Source organism: Anomaloglossus baeobatrachus, chromosome 8 (assembly GCF_048569485.1).
Source record: "Anomaloglossus baeobatrachus isolate aAnoBae1 chromosome 8, aAnoBae1.hap1, whole genome shotgun sequence".
NCBI lineage: Eukaryota > Metazoa > Chordata > Amphibia > Anura > Aromobatidae > Anomaloglossus > Anomaloglossus baeobatrachus.
The window spans coordinates 38,872,737-38,893,552 of NC_134360.1; the positions used below are offsets into that span (position 1 = coordinate 38,872,737).

The window sequence follows — 20,816 nt, forward strand, 5'->3', positions numbered from 1 at the left end:
TTAATTGACTTTTCTTCATTTGAGGGGTTCTTACTATGGGTTGGTATTTTTTTTTTTTTGTTTACTTTTTCAAAAATAACTGGAACATAAGTGTATAATAAACCCGAACAGAACAGCATAACCCTGTTGTTCTGTTTGAGTTTACTATACACTTATGTTTCGATCTGTCAGGTGATTTTCTAGTACAATACTATTGTAATTGTATCTTTAAATAGGGCTTAAAGGCCCAGTCACACACAACGACTTACCAGCGATCCCGAAAACGATGCGACCTGATATGGATCGCAAGTAAGTCGCTGGGAGGTTGCAGGTGAGATATCACACAGTCAGATCTTACCAGCGATGCAGGAACAATACAGGTCGCAGTAGCAAGCTGTATAACAATCTCAGCAGTCACTGTGACTCTGTCACACAGTGTCAAACACAGCGATGTGTCCTGCCCAGCAGGACATCGCCTTTGAAGAAAATGGCCTGGACCATTCTGCAACGACTAGCGATCTCACAGCAGGGGCCTGATCGCTGGTAGGTGTCACACATAGCGAGATCGCTAACGGGATCGCTACTGCGTCACGGAAACCGTGACTCAGCTGCGATCTCGCTAGTGATCTCGTTATGTGTGACGGTACCTTAACCCAGCCCTATTTAAAGATACAATTACAGTAGTATTGTACTGGAAAATCACCTGACAGATTCCCTTTAAAACTTTGCTGTGACTTCCTGCTGAGAGAGGGGGAGATAGAGCTTCAGTATTTATATTCCTGACACAGATTTCTTCACATTCAGAGATTTCACACTGTGAAATATTGAAAAAACAAATAAAAGAAAAACACACCTTAATAGTTGCATAAGCCCAAAGGGGGGAAAAAGTGTTAAATTTGGCAAAAATTGCACCAAAATGATCAACATACAGCAGAACACATAATATAAATGCTGCAATTAAATGAGCAGCCTACGTGGCTTTTATACAAAAAATAAAGTGATAGCAAATATGGCACAAACATTGAGAATGGGTTAGCCACGAGACTTACATATTATAAATGAAGCACAATGTTTTGTAAAATCTAACAATGGTCAAGAGCTTAAAATTTTGGATCAATCTGATCTTATTAACCCCTTTCTGCCTGTATGTATGAGGCTTTTTGTGCTATAGGAGGGGTTTTAGGTTATTGATCGTGTTTACCTTTACTTGTAAACTATAGTTATAGGCAGGTAAAATGCAACCACCCCTGTGTATTTTCGGACATTATATAAAAGTAGCTCTTTTAACATTGATCTTTAAGAAAACATTGTTTATTTGAAGCAAATTGGCAGTCGTATCTGTACAAAGAAACACTTCTTAAAGCTCCAGTGAAGGTTTGTTTCAAGTAACCCTGCATCCGACTCCGGTGTGTTAATGTCCCCTACACAGAATGCGGCCAGTCTGTGGGCTGCGAACATCGGCGAGAAATCCGAGTGCCATCCTGTAATAATATCGATAGAGAGGTACGAGGCACAAAGTGTCTCTAACACATCAGGACGCTTTACACCTCACATATAGCTGATCTAATACAGACGCTGACAAACCAGGTCCATATATCGAGGATGATAATGTTTATACTGAAAATGTATACATTATCCTTATGCTATACAATAGGGTGGGGGATCGAGTTTTTAAAGGATATGTCCACCGCTGAGATTTCTAGAACAGTTTAGACCTTTCTTCACATTACCGCTGTGATTTTCCTTAATAATGGAAGCTACAATGCTCTGTCACGCCAATCATGTAACTGACATCTGCAGAGACAGATATACCCTACTTATTTATAATGGGGTTTATTGGGTTTTAGTCTGGTCTCCCATCAAATCTCTTCAGAGGCCTACGGGTCTCTAAAAAGAGTGATATACAAGTATATTCTGCATTAGAATTGAGTCACTTTGCAAAATATATTACGTTACTGATCCTGAGTTATGTCCTGTATTATACTTCAGAGCTGCACTCACTATTCTGCTGGTGGAGTCGCTGTGTACATACATTATATTACTGATCCTTAGTTACAACCTGTATTATACTCCAGAGCTGCACTCACTATTCTGCTGGTGGAGTCGCTGTGGACATACATTACATTACTGATCCTGTACTGATCTTTAGTTACATCTTGTATTACACTCCAGAGCTGCACTCACTATTCTGCTGGTTTAGTCACTGTGTACATACATTACACTACTTTTCCACTGATCTGGAGTTGCATCTTGTACTATACTCCGGAGCTGCATACACTATTCTGCTAATGGGGTTGCTGTGTAAATACATTATATTACTTATCCTGGAGTGATCCTGAGTTACATCTTGTATTATACTCTACAGTGGCAGTACACAATGACTGCACCAGCAGAATAGTGAGTGAAGCTCTGGAGTATAATACAAGATGTAACACAGGATAAGTAATGCAATGTGTGTACACAGGGACTCCACCAGCAGAATAGTGAGTGCAGCTCTGGAGTATAATACAAGATGTAACACAGGATAAGTAATGCAATGTATGTACACAGGGACTCCACCAGCAGAATAATGAGTGCAGCTCTGGAGTATAATACAGGAGGTAACTCAGGATCAGTACAGGATAAGTAATGTAATGTATGTACTGTCAGGTATTAAACCTAACCCCATCCACAACGTACCCCAAAAAATTCAACAACAAGTACCCCTTCAATTGGAATAACGATAGTATTGAGTATCTAGGCATCCGGCTAACACTCTCGGCAGATAAAATGTTATCTCTGAATTATGAGTCCCTGAGGAGGAAAATCCAAGCTGACATATTAAGAATGAAGAAACACGAGCTATCGTGGATGGGCAGGATCGCATCAGTGAAGATGTTCATTCTCCCGCAGATATTGTATCTGTTCCGCAATCTCCCCATCATATTCCCAATGAAAATACTAAGAGATACAAGCGATCCTTTCCAAACATATATGGCAGGGAAAACAGCCCAGAGTCCAGGCGGACACACTCTAAACCCCTATGAGTAAGGGGGGCCTGGGATACCCCTCAGTGGTCCGCTATTACAGAGCCGCATTATTCCAGCAGCTACGTTTCATGTGGAACAATGAGGATGACCGGCACTGGATAGCCATTGAGAAATATCTGATTGGAGCCGCCAGTGTCGCAGCCTTCTTCCATGCACACCACACTTTAATCCCTGGTAGGAATTTTAACATATCCCCAACCATAGACGCGCTCCTGGAGCTATGGAAGATGCTAACTAATAAATTAGGCCTTATACAAATCGCACTCCTTAAGGCCCCCATAGAGACACTGGAGCATTGTATCCCTGACCTAAAGCTTAAAAACTGGAAACTATGCCAAATCCCATCTATTGGGAATCTGTATGATGGGGAGGAACTAATCCCCTTCTCATCATTGCGAGATAGATACAATATACCCCAAAGGGACTTCTACAAATATCTGCAGATCCGACATTTCCTCTATGGAAGGAAGGAGCAGATGACGGCACCGCCATCTAAGCTGTACTCTATGTTACTGACCCCCACCGCACAGAGGAAAGCATTGTCTATAAGCCATGATTGTATGCTAGAGAATGCCCTGCCCTCGCTAACCACATACCTACAAAAATGGGAAAGAGACTTAAACTGTACCTTCACACCGGATCAATGGCGAGCATCCTTCCTAATTATTGGAAGCCAATCTAAATGCACTAACCACATAGAAAACGCAAGGAAACTATTATATAGGTGGTATCTCACCCCGCATAGACTATCTAAGATGTTCCGCAATATCCCGGACACGTGCTGGAGATGTGGAGACCCCAGCGCAGACATATTACACATATGGTGGAAATGTAGTAATGTCAGACGTCTGTGGGAAGCAATAAATCATTTAATATTTCAGATTTGTGGTGTAGGAATAACGCTATCCGCACAGCAGGCGCTGCTCGCCATCGATCGGGACTCACTCCCCTACGAGATCCGCACAGCAGGCGCTGCTCGCCATCGATCTGGACTCACTCCCCTACGAGATCCGCACAGCAGGCGCTGCTCGCCATCAATCTGCACTCACTCCCCTACGAGATCCGCACAGCAGGCGCTGCTCGCCATCGATCTGGACTCACTCCCCTACGAGATCCGCACAGCAGGCGCTGCTCGCCATCGATCTGGACTCACTCCCCTACGAGATCCGCACAGCAGGCGCTGCTCGCCATCGATCTGGACTCACTCCCCTACGAGATCCGCACAGCAGGCGCTGCTCGCCATCAATCTGCACTCACTCCCCTACGAGATCCGCAAAGCAGGCGCTGCTCGCCATCGATCTGGACTCACTCCCCTACGAGATCCACACAGCAGGCGCTGCTCGCCATCGATCTGGACTCACTCCCCTACGAGATCCGCAAAGCAGGCGCTGCTCGCCATCGATCTGGACTCGCTCCCCTACGAGATCCACACAGCAGGCGCTGCTCGCCATCGATCTGGACTCACTCCCCTACGAGATCCGCACAGCAGGCGCTGCTCGCCATCGATCTGGACTCACTCCCCTACGAGATCCGCACAGCAGGCGCTGCTCGCCATCGATCTGGACTCACTCCCCTACGAGATCCGCACAGCAGGCGCTGTTCGCCATCGATCTGGACTCACTCCCCTACGAGATCCGCACAGCAGGCGCTGTTCGCCATCGATCTGGACTCACTCCCCTACGAGATCCGCACAGTGATTGTACATATCATTGTGGCAACAAGACTCAAAATCGCAAGTTATTGGAAAACCCCCCAATGCCCCGCATTAACCGAAGTCATCTCCCTGATCAATGAGAACTGCCTATCAGAGAAGACACTCGCTTCATCTAACAATAACACAGCACTATTCTATAAGAAATGGAACAACTGGTTATCTTTCCGATTAAATACTGTTATCAAATATACATCTGTAGATTTATATGAAGAATGTGATCCGGAAATTGATGTGATATCACCATTTCCCCATCCCCTTCTCCCTTGTTTATTTTCCTTTCTAATACTCATATTATTGTGATTTTTGATGACAATATGATGTATGATGTAACATCTGACATTAATTACTAATAAAAAGTTATGGTTTAAAAAAATGTAATGTATGTACACAGTGACTGCACCAGCAGAATAGTGAGTGCAGCTCTAGAGGGTAATACAGGATGTAACTCAGGATCAGTATTAGGCTAAAGTCACACTAGCATATAACATCCGATGCGAGAGCATCAGATGCAATATGCTAATGACCGTCTGCTGCGACCGTGAGCTGAGGGTCATGCGCGTAACGCCTGCCTGGATCCACAGACTCAGATGGGCTGTAAAGGGGAGGCTAGAGGGAAGCCACTCACCAAGTAGGACCCCCAGAACCCTGAAACCCTTTAACCCCTATACAGGGATTTGGAATTACACAGGGCTCTGGAGATCACTACCTGTGGAAGGCTGCAGTCCGATGAGATTTGTAGTCAGGCAGGGTCAAACCAGGAATTGCGGAACAGGGACAGAATCGGCAGGCAGTGACGTAGTCAACAAACGTAGCAGAGGTCAGATCCGGGTCGGGCAGCGAGGTACAAAAACAGTAGGCAGAAGGGTAGTCAGAAAACACGCAGAAGTCAACACAGGAATCACCAACAGAATAGGATGTAACAGGAGCCAGGAAAATCAGAACTATCTCTGGCAGTGATCATGTGACAGGAGGGGAAATAAGAAGGGTGTGGTGTCTTCCCATTGGCTGTAGCTGAACGCTGGCAACTTCAGCTGGAAGACACATGCCACCCACAGTCAGCCAGCGGTACTGCAGATCCCAAGCTAGCCCAGCCCAGTGGATGATCGGAGCCTGCGCCCACTGGTGCCGCTGGCATCGACTTCTCTCCCATCACGAGCACCATCCACGGCGGGAACACGGCGTCGCCTGGCGATCTGAGCAGAAGTCGCTGGAGCAGACTCCGGCGGTGACGTAACAATGCGACTGTGATCCGATCTTATGATTGGATGAGAACTGCGGAGGAGAGGGAGGGATTAATCTCTCCATCTCCTCCATTGTTAGGTTGGGTATATATCGCACTGTACTTGGATGTCATCAGTGAAGTCCGATGTTTCTCTTGCACCCATACACTTGAATGGGTGCAAGTGATACGAGACACACAGACAATCACAGCATGCTGTGATGTTTTCCTCAGTCCGATTAGGCCAAGGAAAAAGGCACAGATGTGAGCTGCAGCATTGTCTTACATGGACTCGAGTGCAATGTGAGATTTTCTAAGCCTGAGGCCCCCTTCACACGTCCGTGTCTCCGGTACGTGTTTGGTCCGTTTCCTCATGTGCCGGAGACACAGGCACACGTAGACCCATAAAAATCAATGGGTCTGCGTTCACGTGCGTGTTTTGCCATGGACCGTGCGAACGTGTGGAGCATACGTGTGTCTGTGTGCTCCACATGTAGACATGTCCGTTTTTTTCCGGCATCACGGGTGTCACACGGACCGCACGGATGTGATCCGTGTGACACGCACTGGAGAAAACACATGTGTCTGTGAATTAAAAAGAATTTCTTTACTCACCTTCTCCAGCCCTCCTGTCTCTGCCGCTGCTGGCATTTGCTTCCGACCCCCGTTCATTATGCTCATTGCATATTCACTCCACTGTGGGCCGGAAGCAGCAGCAGTGGGGAGTTGGCAGGACCGGAGACCGAAGATCTGCACCACGGACAGCAACGCCACAGGTGAGCAGAAAATTCCCGTTCTCCATGTGTTATCACGGATAACTCACGGAGAACACACGTGTGCCATAAACACAGCACACGGAGGGCAATACGCACCTTTGATACGTCCGTGAAAAACGTGCGTGATTTTCACAGACGTGTGAAAGAGGCCTAAGACAGGTAATTCCACCTGTTTATTAAGTGAATGAACTATATATAAACTGGAAAACAGTGGACGTATCCTTTAAAATCCTCCAAAATAATGTTTGAACTTGGTGCAGCCCACACAATGGCCGCCTGTAGTCTGTAAAGGCAAGCGGTATACAATTAATTTCCCATCTGTAAGGAATTCCAGACACCATAAGACATTTTCTTTATAGTTTCTTTTTATACAATCATATTACAATACACATTATCTTCCCCTCTCACCCTGTGTCGTAGGTTCCTCCTAATCCACTACTTTCGTGAAAGTCCAAGCACAATCCTATTTTCTCACATCCCCCTTAAGTAACCCTCAATAATAACAGCGTCTGCACTGGAATGATATCGACAAATTATTCCTAAAAATAAGGATAAAAATTTTCAGTGTTTTTTTTATTTTTTCTCCTTTTTTAGCTCTGGATAGAAACGTAGAAAAATGTATAAAAAATGTCCGTTCAGTTCGGTGAACCTCTCTTCCCCTGATGACCATCTATTTAAAGGAGCAAGTGTTTCGGACGATACATAGATACAGCGTTTGGTTGCGTCAGCGCTCGGTACCACACGTCCTTCCCGTCCTGGTCGTCTGCCCTCGTAGATGTTCCACCCTGGCTTCGGCATTGCAGTTGGTAAATGGTTACCTGAGATTTCTGACCTCCTCCCGCTCAGTCTCAGGCCAGCGGGCGAGTGGACTACAGACCTCTGCTAGCAAATATGTAACCTGGTGCTTGCATGCACGGCTGCCCACAGTATCTTCCTCTCCTTCTGGTCCCGATGGTTGGTTTTTTTTTTCAGGAATGACCATCATTTCTCACTAGCCTTAAGTAGGTGACAAAAAATGGGACTAGTAAGTATCAGTCCATAATCCAAAATAGAACCTTACTAATAAAGGGGTTTTCTATTTTTGTTTGTTTGTTTGTAAACAACACTTAAATGGAATGTATACATTTGCAAACAACATCTTTAATGAAGAAACTTATAACTAAGCCTTCAATGAAAATGTCCTATCGTTCTGTGTATACAGCTCCTATGCAGACTATATGTCGTCATGGTAACACACAGCAAACCAAGTTGTTGTAATCCTGCAGTGTTAAGGCCACTTTACACGCTACGACATCGCTACAGTGATGTCGTTGAGGTAACGGAATTCGTGACGCACATCCGGCCTCGTTAGCGATGTCGTTGCTTGCGACACCTGCATGCGATCGAAAATCGTCGCAAACACGTGCAAAATCGCTAATCGGTGACGTGCTCCCCTATTCCCAATTATCGTTGCTGCTGTAGGTACGATGTTGTTCCTCGTTCCTGCGGCAGCACACATCGCTATGTGTGACACCGCAGGAATGAGGAACCTCACCTTACCTGCGTCCCGCTAGCAATGAGAAAGGAAGGAGGTGGGCGGGATGTTACGTCCCGCTCATCTCCGCCCCTCCGCTTCGATTGGGTGGCCGCTTAGTGACGTCGCTGTGACGCCGAACGAACCGCCCCCTTAGAAAGGAGGCAGTTTGCTGGTCACAGCGACGTCGCTAGGCAGGTAAGTACGGTGACGGGTCTGCGCGATTTTGTGCGCCCCCGGGCAGCGATTTGCCCGTGACGCACAGACGATGGGGGTGGGTACGCACGCTAGCGAGATCGCAGCGTGTAAAGCGGCCTTTAGGGGGTTAAACTCCCAGGAGTGGCTCGGGCACTGCTCCTGGATGTGAGAGCCGTGTCCCGGCTGTAATATCAGCCGGCGACTCGCCAACGATCGCGAGGGTACAGCGCCTGAACCCCCGCGATCGCCATGAGTAAAAAAAAGCACAAAAAACTGGAAAAACGTGCAAGCGCAATAAAAAAAATGAGCGTTTTTTTCCAGCTGTTTTTTTCCTGCCAACACATGCTTTTTGTGTGCAGAAAAGATGCACATAAAAAAGCAACGTGTGCACATAGACTTAGGCCCCTTTCACATTGCGTTTTTCCCTAAGTTCAGTGGTCCCGTCAGGGTATCTGTCCGAACCTCCCCCCCGCAAAACATGTTTTGGATGTATGTGCCGGCGGGGCCATTATAGTCAATGGCCCCGTCGGCGCATGCGTAGGGAAAGACGCAATGTGAAAGTAGCCAAATTCTTTCTTCTGTTTGTATCTAATTTTCTACTAAGGAACACGTCATAGAAGTGAATAGGACTACCGATTCAGACTAAAGTTTGATTGTTATCTCTTACCATGGAAACACATAAGTCTGCCTTGGAGCTGTACAAAAAAAAGGTAGGACATTTTTAATTATTTTTTTTTCCATTAAAAGTATAAAAATTGTTTGGGAAGATGAACGTTGCCTTTGCAGGAATTGTCCGGTGCCAGTTACCACTGCACCGGGAGGTGAGCAGTAATGATGATGCTTCATCTGCACATACCTGCCGAGACTTTGCACCATCGGAAAGTGTCATGGACATATCCTATACAGTGATCCCTCACCTATCGCGGGAGTTACGTTCCAGAGACACCCACGATAGGTGAAAATCCGCGAAGTAGCAGTGTTATATTTATTTTATTATTTACTCGTATTTTTCAGATTATAAGACGCACTTTTGAGGGGTGCGTCTTATAAGCTGAATCTAGCTTACCGAGGGGTGGTTGAGAATGATGACTAGGACAATGCTCCGGACTGTGCGCTGCGGGCGGTGAGGTAGGGGCCATCTTGAAAATGTCAGCGGTGCGGGCTTCAAGTAATGGTGCCCGGAGTCAGCGTATGCGCAGATTGAGCTCTCAGCTCAAGATCTCATCTGTGCACGCGCCACCTCCGCCCCACTGATCTCCCAGCAGCAGACTTAAGAAAAATGGCGTCCGGAGGTGTCACGTGCGCAGGTGAGATCTCGGTTCGTCATCTGCACACGCGCCAAATCTTTGAAGCCCGCACCGCTGACAGTTTCCGGATGTTCCTGCCAGCGCCCGCAGCGAGCATCTGGGACACCCGCCGCATCGCCCTGCTCCACCATCGCCCATGCCTCCTGTGACCTTGCTACACACCGCTGCCACCCCCCTTCCCCGGTACCCGCGATACAGTGAAGCCACAATAAGTGAACTGCGGTATAGCGGGGAAAGACTGTACTAATGATGGACAGGTATCATGCAGACATCTCGGCAGGTATAGGTAGAGACGTCATCGGCGCCGCTCAAGTCCTATTAATCACCGCAAAATGGAAAATTTGGCGACTTTCTAATGTACTTTGACATCTGCTTAGCGTTGGTGTTAGAAGGAGTCATTATATGCATCAGATCATACAAAATGTGTCCCAAAGCTAGAAGGCTCCAATGCATAATGGGGTTGTCAGAGGTATTCATGTGCAGGAGTTACCGTAACTATCTGATCTACCCTTCGGTAGGGTCTCACCTCACTGATCTGAAGAAAAATGCAATCCTACTTGCATATGCAATATGCAATTAGACCACCCTTCACAAGGTTTATCTCAAGTGCAATGAAAGGCAACTAAAGAGTGTTTTGGGAGTCCACCAATTGGCTATAGTCACTGAATGGGTTATGCAGGAAGCCATCTATACAGACAAAAAAAGTGCATGATCTACAAAAGTTTGTATAACATTATCAGAAAAGGTTCTGGTGAATTTTCTCTAACGGATAAATAGACCTGACTTACTCAGAATCTGCAGACATCTCGGATATGCTGTGCGACGTGGCAGAATGGGGTGTAGAGCACAGCATAGATGGAGTTGAGGAGTTTTGCACTGAAGGGTTCGCGGTTTGTTGGGCAGTGTTATTGGATGAAAGGACGGATGTATTAAATGAAGCGAGGATGGATGATAGGATATCTAGCTGCTCGGTGGACGGATGCCGACTGGGAATCGTGTCTAAATTTTCCCTGGAAGGTTGTCTTCTAGAAAGAAGTTCAAGGTTGTCCCTAGATGGAAGCCTTTTAGAAAGAGTTTCCAAATTTTCTCTAGACGGTTGCCTTCTAGAAAGAGGTTCTAAGTTATCTGTACATGAACTAGGCACTGTGTCCAGGTGGTCTCTGGAGTTAGACCTTCTTGATAAAAAGTCCAGCTGTTCCCTTGACAGTTGCCTACTTGACGCTAGTTGCTCTCTTGAAGGCTGTCTCCTTGACTGAAGGTCTAATTGTTCCCTAGAAGGATGTCTGTTTAATATAGAGTCCATTCTCTCTCTAGAAACTTGCCTACCTGGCAAGGTATTTACCCATTCTCTAGACAGCTCCCTTACTGGCCCTGGGTCAAGTTGTTCTCTTGACCCATATCTGCTATGTAACTCTTCCAGGTGCTCCCTAGAAGCATGCCTTCTCGGCAGATTATCCCTTCTATCACTTCCCATGTCAGACTGGTCTAAATGTTCTCTAGAACCATGTCTGCTTGATATGCTTTCTAGGTGTTCTCTTGATCCGTGTCGACTGGAAATCATTTCTAGATGTTCTCTCGAACCATGTCGACTGGGGATGGTATCCAGCTGTTCTCGAGACCCATGTCTACTGGGTACGGCTTCTAGAAGTTCTCGGGAATTATTCCTGCTCAGTTGCTCTCTGGACATCTGCTTTCTCATCAGCATGTCAAGCTGCTCTCGAGAAGAGTATCTGCTGTTGGGTTGAGACAGACTGCCAGCTCCAGAATACATTCTGCCGTACGAGGCTGCCGGCACTGCGCGGTGTCCCAACGTGGAGGTCTTATACCAGGATAGTTCATTTGTCATCCTACCCATAGACGGCAAACCTTGAGGATACTGAAGTCGATTCTTCAAGATTCCTGGGTGGAAAAAATACAACAGGAAATAGTTTAGGAATTCTTAAAATGTAGTTTAAACTTTTAATTTATTTTTTTTTAATGCAGTAGCCCCTGGAGGCCAGTAGGGGTTTGTGCAGTTCTCACTTTAGTTAGGTATGAGTCCTAATCTCCTTCGTGAGCGCATATAGAGCAAACATCAGGGCTGGACTCAGACCCATACAGAACTAAAGGATGTTTAAAGGGCTACTATTAGTGATGGACGGATCCAGACTGTAAACGTGTTTTTGTTTATTTACTTTTACTTACAGATTACTAATGGGGGGTTTCATAGACCCTCCCCATTTCTAATCTAGGGCTTAGTGGCAGCTGTGAGCTGCGATTAACCCCTTATTACCTCGATTGCCCCCGCACCAGGGCATTTGGGAAGAACCAGGTAAAGTGTTGAAATTGTCACATCTAATGGATGCGACAATCCTGGGCAGCTGCAGGTTGCTATTTTAGGTTCTGTGGCTCCCAGTAACTATGGGTCTCCCCAGCCTGAGAATACCAGCCCCCAGTTGTCAGGTTTTATCATGGCCGGGTATCAAAATTGGGGGGACCGCAAGTTGTTTATTTAAAATTATTTATTTATTTTTATGCCACAATAGATGCACCTAGCATCTGTGATTGGAAGCAGTCAACTGACACGCTGACACTCAAAGTGGGGGTGGGTCTAACTGCAACCACTCACAGACGCTGGTGGGCGGGGAAAGCTGTGCATATGCATGAGCCTAATGAGCAGCCCCGGAAGTAAATGGGTGGCCTCCGGAGCAGTTACAGCCACGCCGGAGTCTCGGTAAGTATAGTTCAACTGCTCCTATCCCTGTATCCCTTCTACCACCATTTTTAATCGCCAGATTTTGGTCCCCATAGACTTAAATGGGGATTGGCATCAAGCCAGATATCCAGTATCAATTCCAGGTTAGAATATGATTCTTTTTTTTTTTTTTAAATCCAGTTAGGTCTGCCGGTTCTGGTTATCTGTGAGTCTGCCCATCACTAGCTACTCTCTCTATCTATCTATCTATATATAAAATTTTAAAACGTTTGGTTCTTTGAAAGGTTTTTATCTGGCTGAACATCAGTGAGTACCTGCTGAAAATATCTGTCGTAGCAAAATTTACATATAATTACCACCCCTGACCGGAGTTGGACAACCCCTGCTGGTAGTGAAGCCATCCCATGATGCGCAGATATGACTTCTTTAGCTTCTTGGGATGAGTTGCTATTCTTGGAAGGTCCCTATACAGCCACTTACCTTTCGTCTTCCTTTACGACATTTACAAGCCCTCAATGGAGGAAAGTATGGGACAACTCTACGTCTCACCTACAAGATCTTTTATGATATCCCATTGATATTAATATGGAATCGGCCCCTCCTATAACAGCTGGCTTGTTACATTGGTGGCTCCTGATTCAGGACTGCACTGGTATCAGTGAGCTCTTTACCATCAGCCATTCTGTCACATGTAATGGCGAGGGTCCGGATGAAATATATTGGAGATAATTGGGGCTGAAGGAGAATACGGAATTCAATCATTATGAAAAGGACGCTCATGTCATCCTTAAACATTCATGGACATTTGATAGCATTGTGTAAATCCAATTTTTGTTTTCCCCTTCGTTTCAGTCACCTTTTCTCTGCCGATGGGAGTGTGTGAGGGAGTTTTCGTCCCCGCTGGTCAGGTCCGGCTGGTTATTGTTCGCTGCGTCTTTGTTAAGATCGATACCAAGTTTCCTTTCAGACCCCCATTTCTGCAATGAGTTTGGCTGCCCCTCTGTGTCCCCCAGGGCAGGCCAATAGGACATCAGGTCATTGCCATCCATATCTGTAAGGAAAGAGAGGGGTCCATCAAGTGTCGTACTGTTACTGGAGATGCTCACCGCGCCATACAGACTGAATCCTGGGGATATTATGCAATTATACATGTAGGTATCTTTACAATACAGCTTGCTCTTCCAACCCGCCCCCGAAGACCCATGGTGCCGTCACCTTTAGGGCTGTGATTTGAGGGGTTGGTGAGGAGTCGCTCACTGTGAGCCGCCCGCTTGAATTGACGCTGGAACCTGTTGCGGGGACGGACATTTTCTTCACTTTCCGATGACGGGATAGACAGGCTGCGCTCCTCGTCCAGTGACAGGTCGCTGTCCGAATCAGAATCTTGATCTAGCGATATTATACGTAAATGTCAAAAAGAAGGATTTGTGTGTACTCACCGTAAAATCTCTTTCTCTGAGTCTTCATTGGGGGATACAGGACCGTGAACGACGGTCCTTTGTCCCCCCAATGAAACGAAAGAGAAATATAATTAGCCCTTAATGTTTGTAATAAAACCAGAAAGGGTATATAACACTAGGCAGAACCTCTAAGGCTATGTATAAGATAGATGCCCCCGATATATGAATGGGTGTATCCAGTATCACACACCCTTCCATCCATGTAATCTAATAATTACAAGGCCAGACTAATTTAAAAGTGTTTTCCAGGAAGTGTATACTGATGTTGCATTCTTAGAACAGGTCATCCATATCAAATCAATGAGGGTACATCATCCAGCAACCCCATTGATTAGCTATTTGCAGCTCTGGCTGGTTGTGAACAATGTACATCCATACAACAAGCAGTGGCTGTTCTTTGTTGCTGCAGCTCAGCTCCTATTGAAGTGAAATGGACCCGAGCTGCAATACCTGAGAATGGCCACAATACCGTGTACGGCGCTGTAGTGTTCCGGCTCCATACACCGCTTACATATGGCCAGAGATGCAAACAGCTGATTGGTGGGGGTGCCAGGCGTCAGACCCCCATGAATTTCATATTGATCGAAAAGATTTTCAGAACACTAGCCCATCGGCCACATCATGGTCCATAGCCACTGGATCAGAGCCCTACGAACGTAATCCCACCTACATGCACCACCGGCTCCTCTTCTGATTAGAAGGCACATAGTCATGTGAGAATCATGCCGCAACCATGATGTTGTGCTTCACCTACTAATCAAAAGACATGACAGGAATGCCGGCAGGTAGAAGGGGTTTTGCAGGGCTTTGGTCAGACAACCACTGACTACTGCTGGACCAGAGTCCTGAGATTGTTTTTGATCAACTCTATATAATCAATATCATAGTCCTGAAAACCCCTTTATCTCCTACCTCCTCCAGCGTCTCGATGAAACATTGCCATGTCCAGGTCAGTAGGACCAGAGTGATGACTATGGTCTTTGGCGGATCCCTGTCGAGCTGCAATGTTTTCTCTGTAAAAGAATCAACAAGTTAAAAGGGGGAGTCAACACTTAAAGGGGTTGTCCAGTTAAAACAAAAAGGTGTCCCCAGACCAAACACTTAAAAAACAGTGCTCCATCTGCTAGGATCCTCATTAATTAGCTGTTAGCCAGGCAACATAATAGTTCAATTTCCCTGCAGCCCCATTGCAGGAATAGTTGTGATGACTGTCACTAGGTGGCGCTGGACAATACTTGCATGCAGTAAATTGTGAGGTAGTCAGCCAGGCCGAGATCATAAACCAGGAAGGCATGACAGTACAAGGTGGGGTAGACAAAGACGAGGTCAAAGTACAAGCCAAAGGTGAGGGTTCCAGTAGATTACATATAAGATACAGGGAGAAGGCGGGGACGCGGTCAGGAGGAAGTCCGAGGTTAGAAGCCAGGAAGTTACAACAGCAACAGGAGGGAACAGGCTGAGACGGGTCAACAATACTCCGGAGTCAAGAGGCCAAGATCTGAACACTGAGCACCACAGGAGCCAACAGCACAACTGTAACCAGGAAGCACGACTGGCGGCGTCAGGCGCCAACACGCTCCCTAAAGATGCAGAGCAATCACCGGGAACGAGAAGCATCTGCGTGAGCACCTCCTAAGACCAGCGTGAAACCCAGCGCATGTGAAACAACCAGCAGAGCATTCATCCTGCAAAACGCTCTGCACCATAAGCAACATATACCAGCTCTGCAGGAGAGCACAGCAGAAGAATACAGAATGTTCTGCACATAGTAATCGTGACAATAGTGAAGCAGTTTGTTGCTCTTATACAAATGAATGGGCTGTCCATGTAACGTATGGAAGTGCCAGGTCCTCCGTTTCTCTCCAGTCCTCTTTAACCCATTCTATACCTTCAGTCCCATGGTGGACACAAGTAATCTATGACGGACTGATTACGACGGTTCTCCTGCCTGACAATCTCACCGTAATACCTATGGTTTCCAAGCTGAATATCCACGTCACAAAGGGGACAAGCGTGGCAGCCGTTACGTCAGTTCTCAATCCATATAATGCTGAAATATCAGATTTTTATAGAAATAAAAGGACTCAAGATTCTGTAAGAAGCTGTGGGTCTACCTCAGATAAGCTCTGTGACTGGAGTGGGTGCGTGCGGTGCGCACACTGCTGACCGACGACACGGTGGACGCTCCTAAAGTGATCCTGATCAGACCGCTCTCCTCAAATAAGGCCGTATTGTTGTAAGCGTTAGGACCCTGGAAATAAAGAAATCACATTTATATACAGTATATAGTTATATAGATGCTACTAATAACCACATGCCGGAAAATAATCACAGCGCATTACCCCCATCGGAGCCTGTCTGGATGACTCCTCTCCCTGACCCTTCTTGCCAAGACATACGATTTTCCAACCCTCTTGGACTTCTTCATTGAGTACGCAGAAAAGAACCAGCACCGCCAAACCCTGTGGGGTCATCACACATCACTTAGTATGTGCATAATAAAACCGTGAAAGCAAAAGGCATGTGGGGTCCGAGTGCTAGAATATGGGGCACCATGCTACTCAGGGCAGGAATGCAATAATGGTACAGATGTAGGACACTTTAATAAATGGGGGTTAAGACAATTTAAAGGGGTATTTCCATCTCCAAGATCCTATCCCAATATGTAGTAGGTGTATTAATAATAATAATAGCAAATGCCTCCAATTAGGAATGTAGTATAGTTCTCCTGATTAGTTATGTCTCTTACCTCATCTGCAGGGCATTGCAGCTTAGGTATCCATGGTTATGACCACTCATATAATGTTAGCTGTTCATAGTTGTTATCATGGATACCTAAGGCCGGTATCACACATCCAGCATTTCGCCGCTTTGTCGGATCCGTCACACTCCAGTACAGTGCAATATAGTACAATGGTATCGCAGCAAGCTCCGGTCACTTGCTGTCATGTGACCGGAGCATTCCATTGTACTGTATTGCACTGTACTGGAGCGTGACGGATCCAGAAAAGTGGCAAAATGCCGGATGTGTGAAATCGGCCTAAGCTACTGCAATGCCCTGCACATGAGGTAAGCGACATAGCTAATCAGGAAAACTATACTACATTTCTAAATGGAGGTATTTGTTTATATTATTTTATTACACCTACTATATATTGGGATAGGATCTGGAGATGAATGTAATGGTATATAAGAGATGGTAATAATATACAGTACTTGTACATGGGCCACATGCCAGTACAGTAAGAAAACGATGGCTCATGGAATATACAGTGTTTCCACCCATATCCTGTCCACCGCCATTAACTTGAGATCAGTGGCATCTATAGGCATAGAAGTGGTGTCTAAGTATAGTAAAGTAGCCATGCGCTACGCAATGAAACCACCTATAGCGCCACCTGGTGGAAAACAAAGGAGTTAGCATTTTTATCTCGAAAACGGAACGAGATAGAGAAAAAAAGAGAATTACAAAGTTGTAGGGCATCATCAATTCAATACGAATCGACACCTTGCATACAGAAATGCTATGATTAGAATGTGTAAAACTCACAAGACTGCGGACATGAAGTGATACCTCATTGAGACCTTCCTACAAGTCATTGGGTATGGTGGCTGTGTGGAGTGGCCTCCACGCTCACCTGACCCCACTGGACTTCTTTCTGTGAGGTCACATCAAACAGCAGGTGTATGCAACCCCTCCACCAACATTGCAGGACCTACGACGACACATCACAGATGCTTGTGCAAACGTGTCACCTACCATATTGCACAACGTGCAGCCAGATACAGTATGCTGTCCAGAGTCCAGATGTGCATTGCAGCTGACGGGGGCCACTTTGTGCATCAAAGTTAAATGAGCCCCATATGCGTGACCAGCATTCAATGTTTTGGGGGGGTCATGGGTTTCATATCATAGCATTTCTGTATGCAAGGTGTCGATTCGTATTGAATTGATGATGCCCTACAATTTTGTAATTCACTTTTTTTCTCTATCTCGTTCCGTTTTCGAGATAAAAATGCTAACTCCGGTGGTTTCATTGCATAGCGCATGGCAACTTTACTATACCTAGACACCACTTGGCTACTTTACTATACCTAGACACCACTTCTATGCCTATAGCTGCTGCCATTCTCAAGTTAATGGCGGTGGACAGGATATGGGTGGACACACTGTATAAAGGACATTGAGGAAGAAAGACGGCACAAAGAGTCTTAGAATACGAAGATGCAAAGTGATGGCATAGAGACATAGTTATGAGGTGGAGGGGGAACATATTGGAAATGGAGGCATAATGGGAGGCATGGGATGATAATGAAAAGTAGTTGGCATAGTACACACAGTCAACCTTATCTGGGCTGCTATAATACCTGGCACTTTTTATTCTCTGCACTTTCAATATGCATTGTCTATATTATATACACGTTATATCATACAAGAGACGAGCGCCATCAGATACAGATCTGTACTGGAAAGCAACCATTGACCTGAGCTGTAGGAAGTGATTTTACCTGCAAACTGCAGAGGAGAACATAGAGGTAGTGAAAGGCCAGAATGCTGTTATTTACAGCCAGCAGACCGAATAGCCAGGCAGTGCTGATAAACAGGAGGAGAATGAAGGAGCTCCGTATAGTCATGCTACAGGGAGACAGGAAGAAGCAGCAAAGAGCACAGACATGGAGGTTACACCAGGAAAGAGAACATCAATACATCCATCATGTATTCCGTATACAAGGGGGCACCGTCTGCAGCATGCATACATATACAAGGGGCCACGGGGGAAGAGGACACCATATTCATATTACACTCCCCACATTACATGGCATGGTCACACGTGTTGCACAGGATTATACAATATATTTCATGCAAACTGGATGCACATTCAATATATCATTTAATCATCATGAAACTATTAAAAAGCCACTAAAGGCTCAATTTACTCTGTGAATGAGTGTTCATAGGAACTTCATTTCAGAATAATCTTGCAGTCTAAACACGCAATAAATGAGCAAACCATTAGTTCGTTCGTAGGGTGAAACTATCTTTTAGTTTTACCAGTTCTTGGCAGTAAACAGGGCCTGCATTGCCAGAACAATGGCAGCAATACGTGCTCTGAAAGATCAATGTGCACCTGAGGTCCTCTTGTCGTTTATGAATTAGTGTAATCTATTGTTTTCTGTTATCAGCCAGTTCAGACTGGGGGGGAGCTGACTAGTGGTTTTACAATGAGACGACTGACAAGTCCACAAAACTCTCCTGCAATTATTATAGAATGTCGTTTTTATAAAGGAACTAATTCTGAAATTAAAAGGAATATTCCCATTTATTCCCATTCCAGTAAATGATGGGATATTGCTAAAATATGGGGCTCTAAATAAGATAAGAAAAGGGCAGCACAGCTGATAATGCACTGCGTCGCCTTCACCGTTTTTCCTGCACAGCAGCGCCTCTGGCTACCCGGCGGGGAACAGTAGCTGGCCCTATTCTCGTGAATGGAGCTGTGCTGCAGTGCATGGCTGGGAATGCCCCTGTGCAGAAGGAAAAACTGTGAAGGGGATGTATCGCTTAACTAGAGCGGCCTCGTCATTGTGAGGATCGATAGGGGTTCTTCAGGTCAGACCCCCAGCCATCATTAAAGGGAACCTGTCAGGTGCAATATGCACCCACAACCACGAGCAGTTCTGGGTGCATATTGCTAATCCCTGCCTAACCGTCCCTGTATACAATACCATAGATAAAGAGATCCTTAGAAAAGGTATTTCTAAAGATCTTTTATTGTATGCTAATGAGCACAGGGACTAGTCGCAAGGGCGTTACTTCCCTTGGCTAGTCGGCCCACGGTGCTAACATGCTAAGGGGGCCGACTAGCCAAGGGACGTAACGCCCTTGCGACTAGTCCCTGTACTCATTAGCATACAATAAAAGATCTTTAGAAATAATTTATCTATGCTACTAGATGCAGGGACAGTTAGGCAAGGATTAGCAATATACACCCAGAACTGCTTGTGGTTCTTGGTGCATATTGCACCTGACAGGTTCCCTTTAAGTGATAGCATATCCTAGTGATGGGAATACCCCTTTAATTAGGGAAAGCTATTCACATCAGATCATAATACTGACATTCTTCTGCTTATACTTTCACATCACCTTCTGTCGATCTTGGGTATTTACGCCCAGTCCTACCTTTCCTGAGATCTTACCTTCATTGCCCCATTCCCCAAAAAATCAAAACAAATTTGCTCATAACTTGTGTCCAATTAATATTAAAGGGAATCTGTCACCAGGTTTTTGCAACCCAATCTGAGAGCAGCATAATGTAGGGACAGAGATCTTGATTCCAGCAATGTGCCACTTACTGGGCTGCTTAGTGTAGTTTTGATAAAATCACTGGTTAATCAGCAGGAGATTATCATTACAGGACTACTTGGTGTGCTGCAGGTAGTCCAGCATATTCATGAGCTCTGTATAACTGCTAGATCTGCAGCAGAGAAAACATTGATTTTATCAAAATGACAGCAAATAGCTCAGTAAGTGACACATCGCTGGAATCAGGGTCTCTGCCCCTACGTTATGCTGCTCTCAGGTGAAGTAGCAAATACCTAGTGACGGATTCCCTTTAAATAATGTAAAGTAACCTACAGAAGCTCCATATTTACGTGTACAATCCCAATTTCTGGCTGATACAATACCCCAAGCAAGTACTCCACGTTCTATGCTACAAGATATTAAAAAAAGTTTCCTAAACTTTCTGCCCCGCCAACACTTAAATACTGTGCAATTCACCATCACTTCCACCATTACTGTAAAGTCTGGTCATTAGATATACTTCAGGCAAGAATGTACATCCTACATAAGGCCTCATTCACACGTCCATTTTTTGCGCGTTTTTTACGGATAGCAATCGTACCTATAATAGTAAATGGGGCCA

General features: G+C 45.5%; 1 protein-coding gene across 2 annotated transcripts in view; it reads right to left on the minus strand.

Annotated features, from left to right (window-relative positions):
* Positions 1 to 684: 684 nt before the first annotated feature.
* CELSR3 (cadherin EGF LAG seven-pass G-type receptor 3) overlaps positions 685 to 20,816 on the minus strand; it is a 192,358-nt gene continuing 172,226 nt past the window's right edge. For both annotated transcript variants that reach the window (XM_075321490.1, XM_075321489.1), the window contains 8 exons: positions 18,400 to 18,526; positions 16,233 to 16,352; positions 16,005 to 16,141; positions 14,803 to 14,903; positions 13,646 to 13,819; positions 13,287 to 13,481; positions 10,524 to 11,634; positions 685 to 7,713 (listed from right to left, as the gene is read on the minus strand). In XM_075321490.1, coding sequence (XP_075177605.1) covers positions 7,686 to 7,713; positions 10,524 to 11,634; positions 13,287 to 13,481; positions 13,646 to 13,819; positions 14,803 to 14,903; positions 16,005 to 16,141; positions 16,233 to 16,352; positions 18,400 to 18,526 — 1,993 coding nt within the window. In that variant the 3' untranslated portion in view covers positions 685 to 7,685. The remainder of the gene's footprint in view (positions 7,714 to 10,523; positions 11,635 to 13,286; positions 13,482 to 13,645; positions 13,820 to 14,802; positions 14,904 to 16,004; positions 16,142 to 16,232; positions 16,353 to 18,399; positions 18,527 to 20,816) is intronic.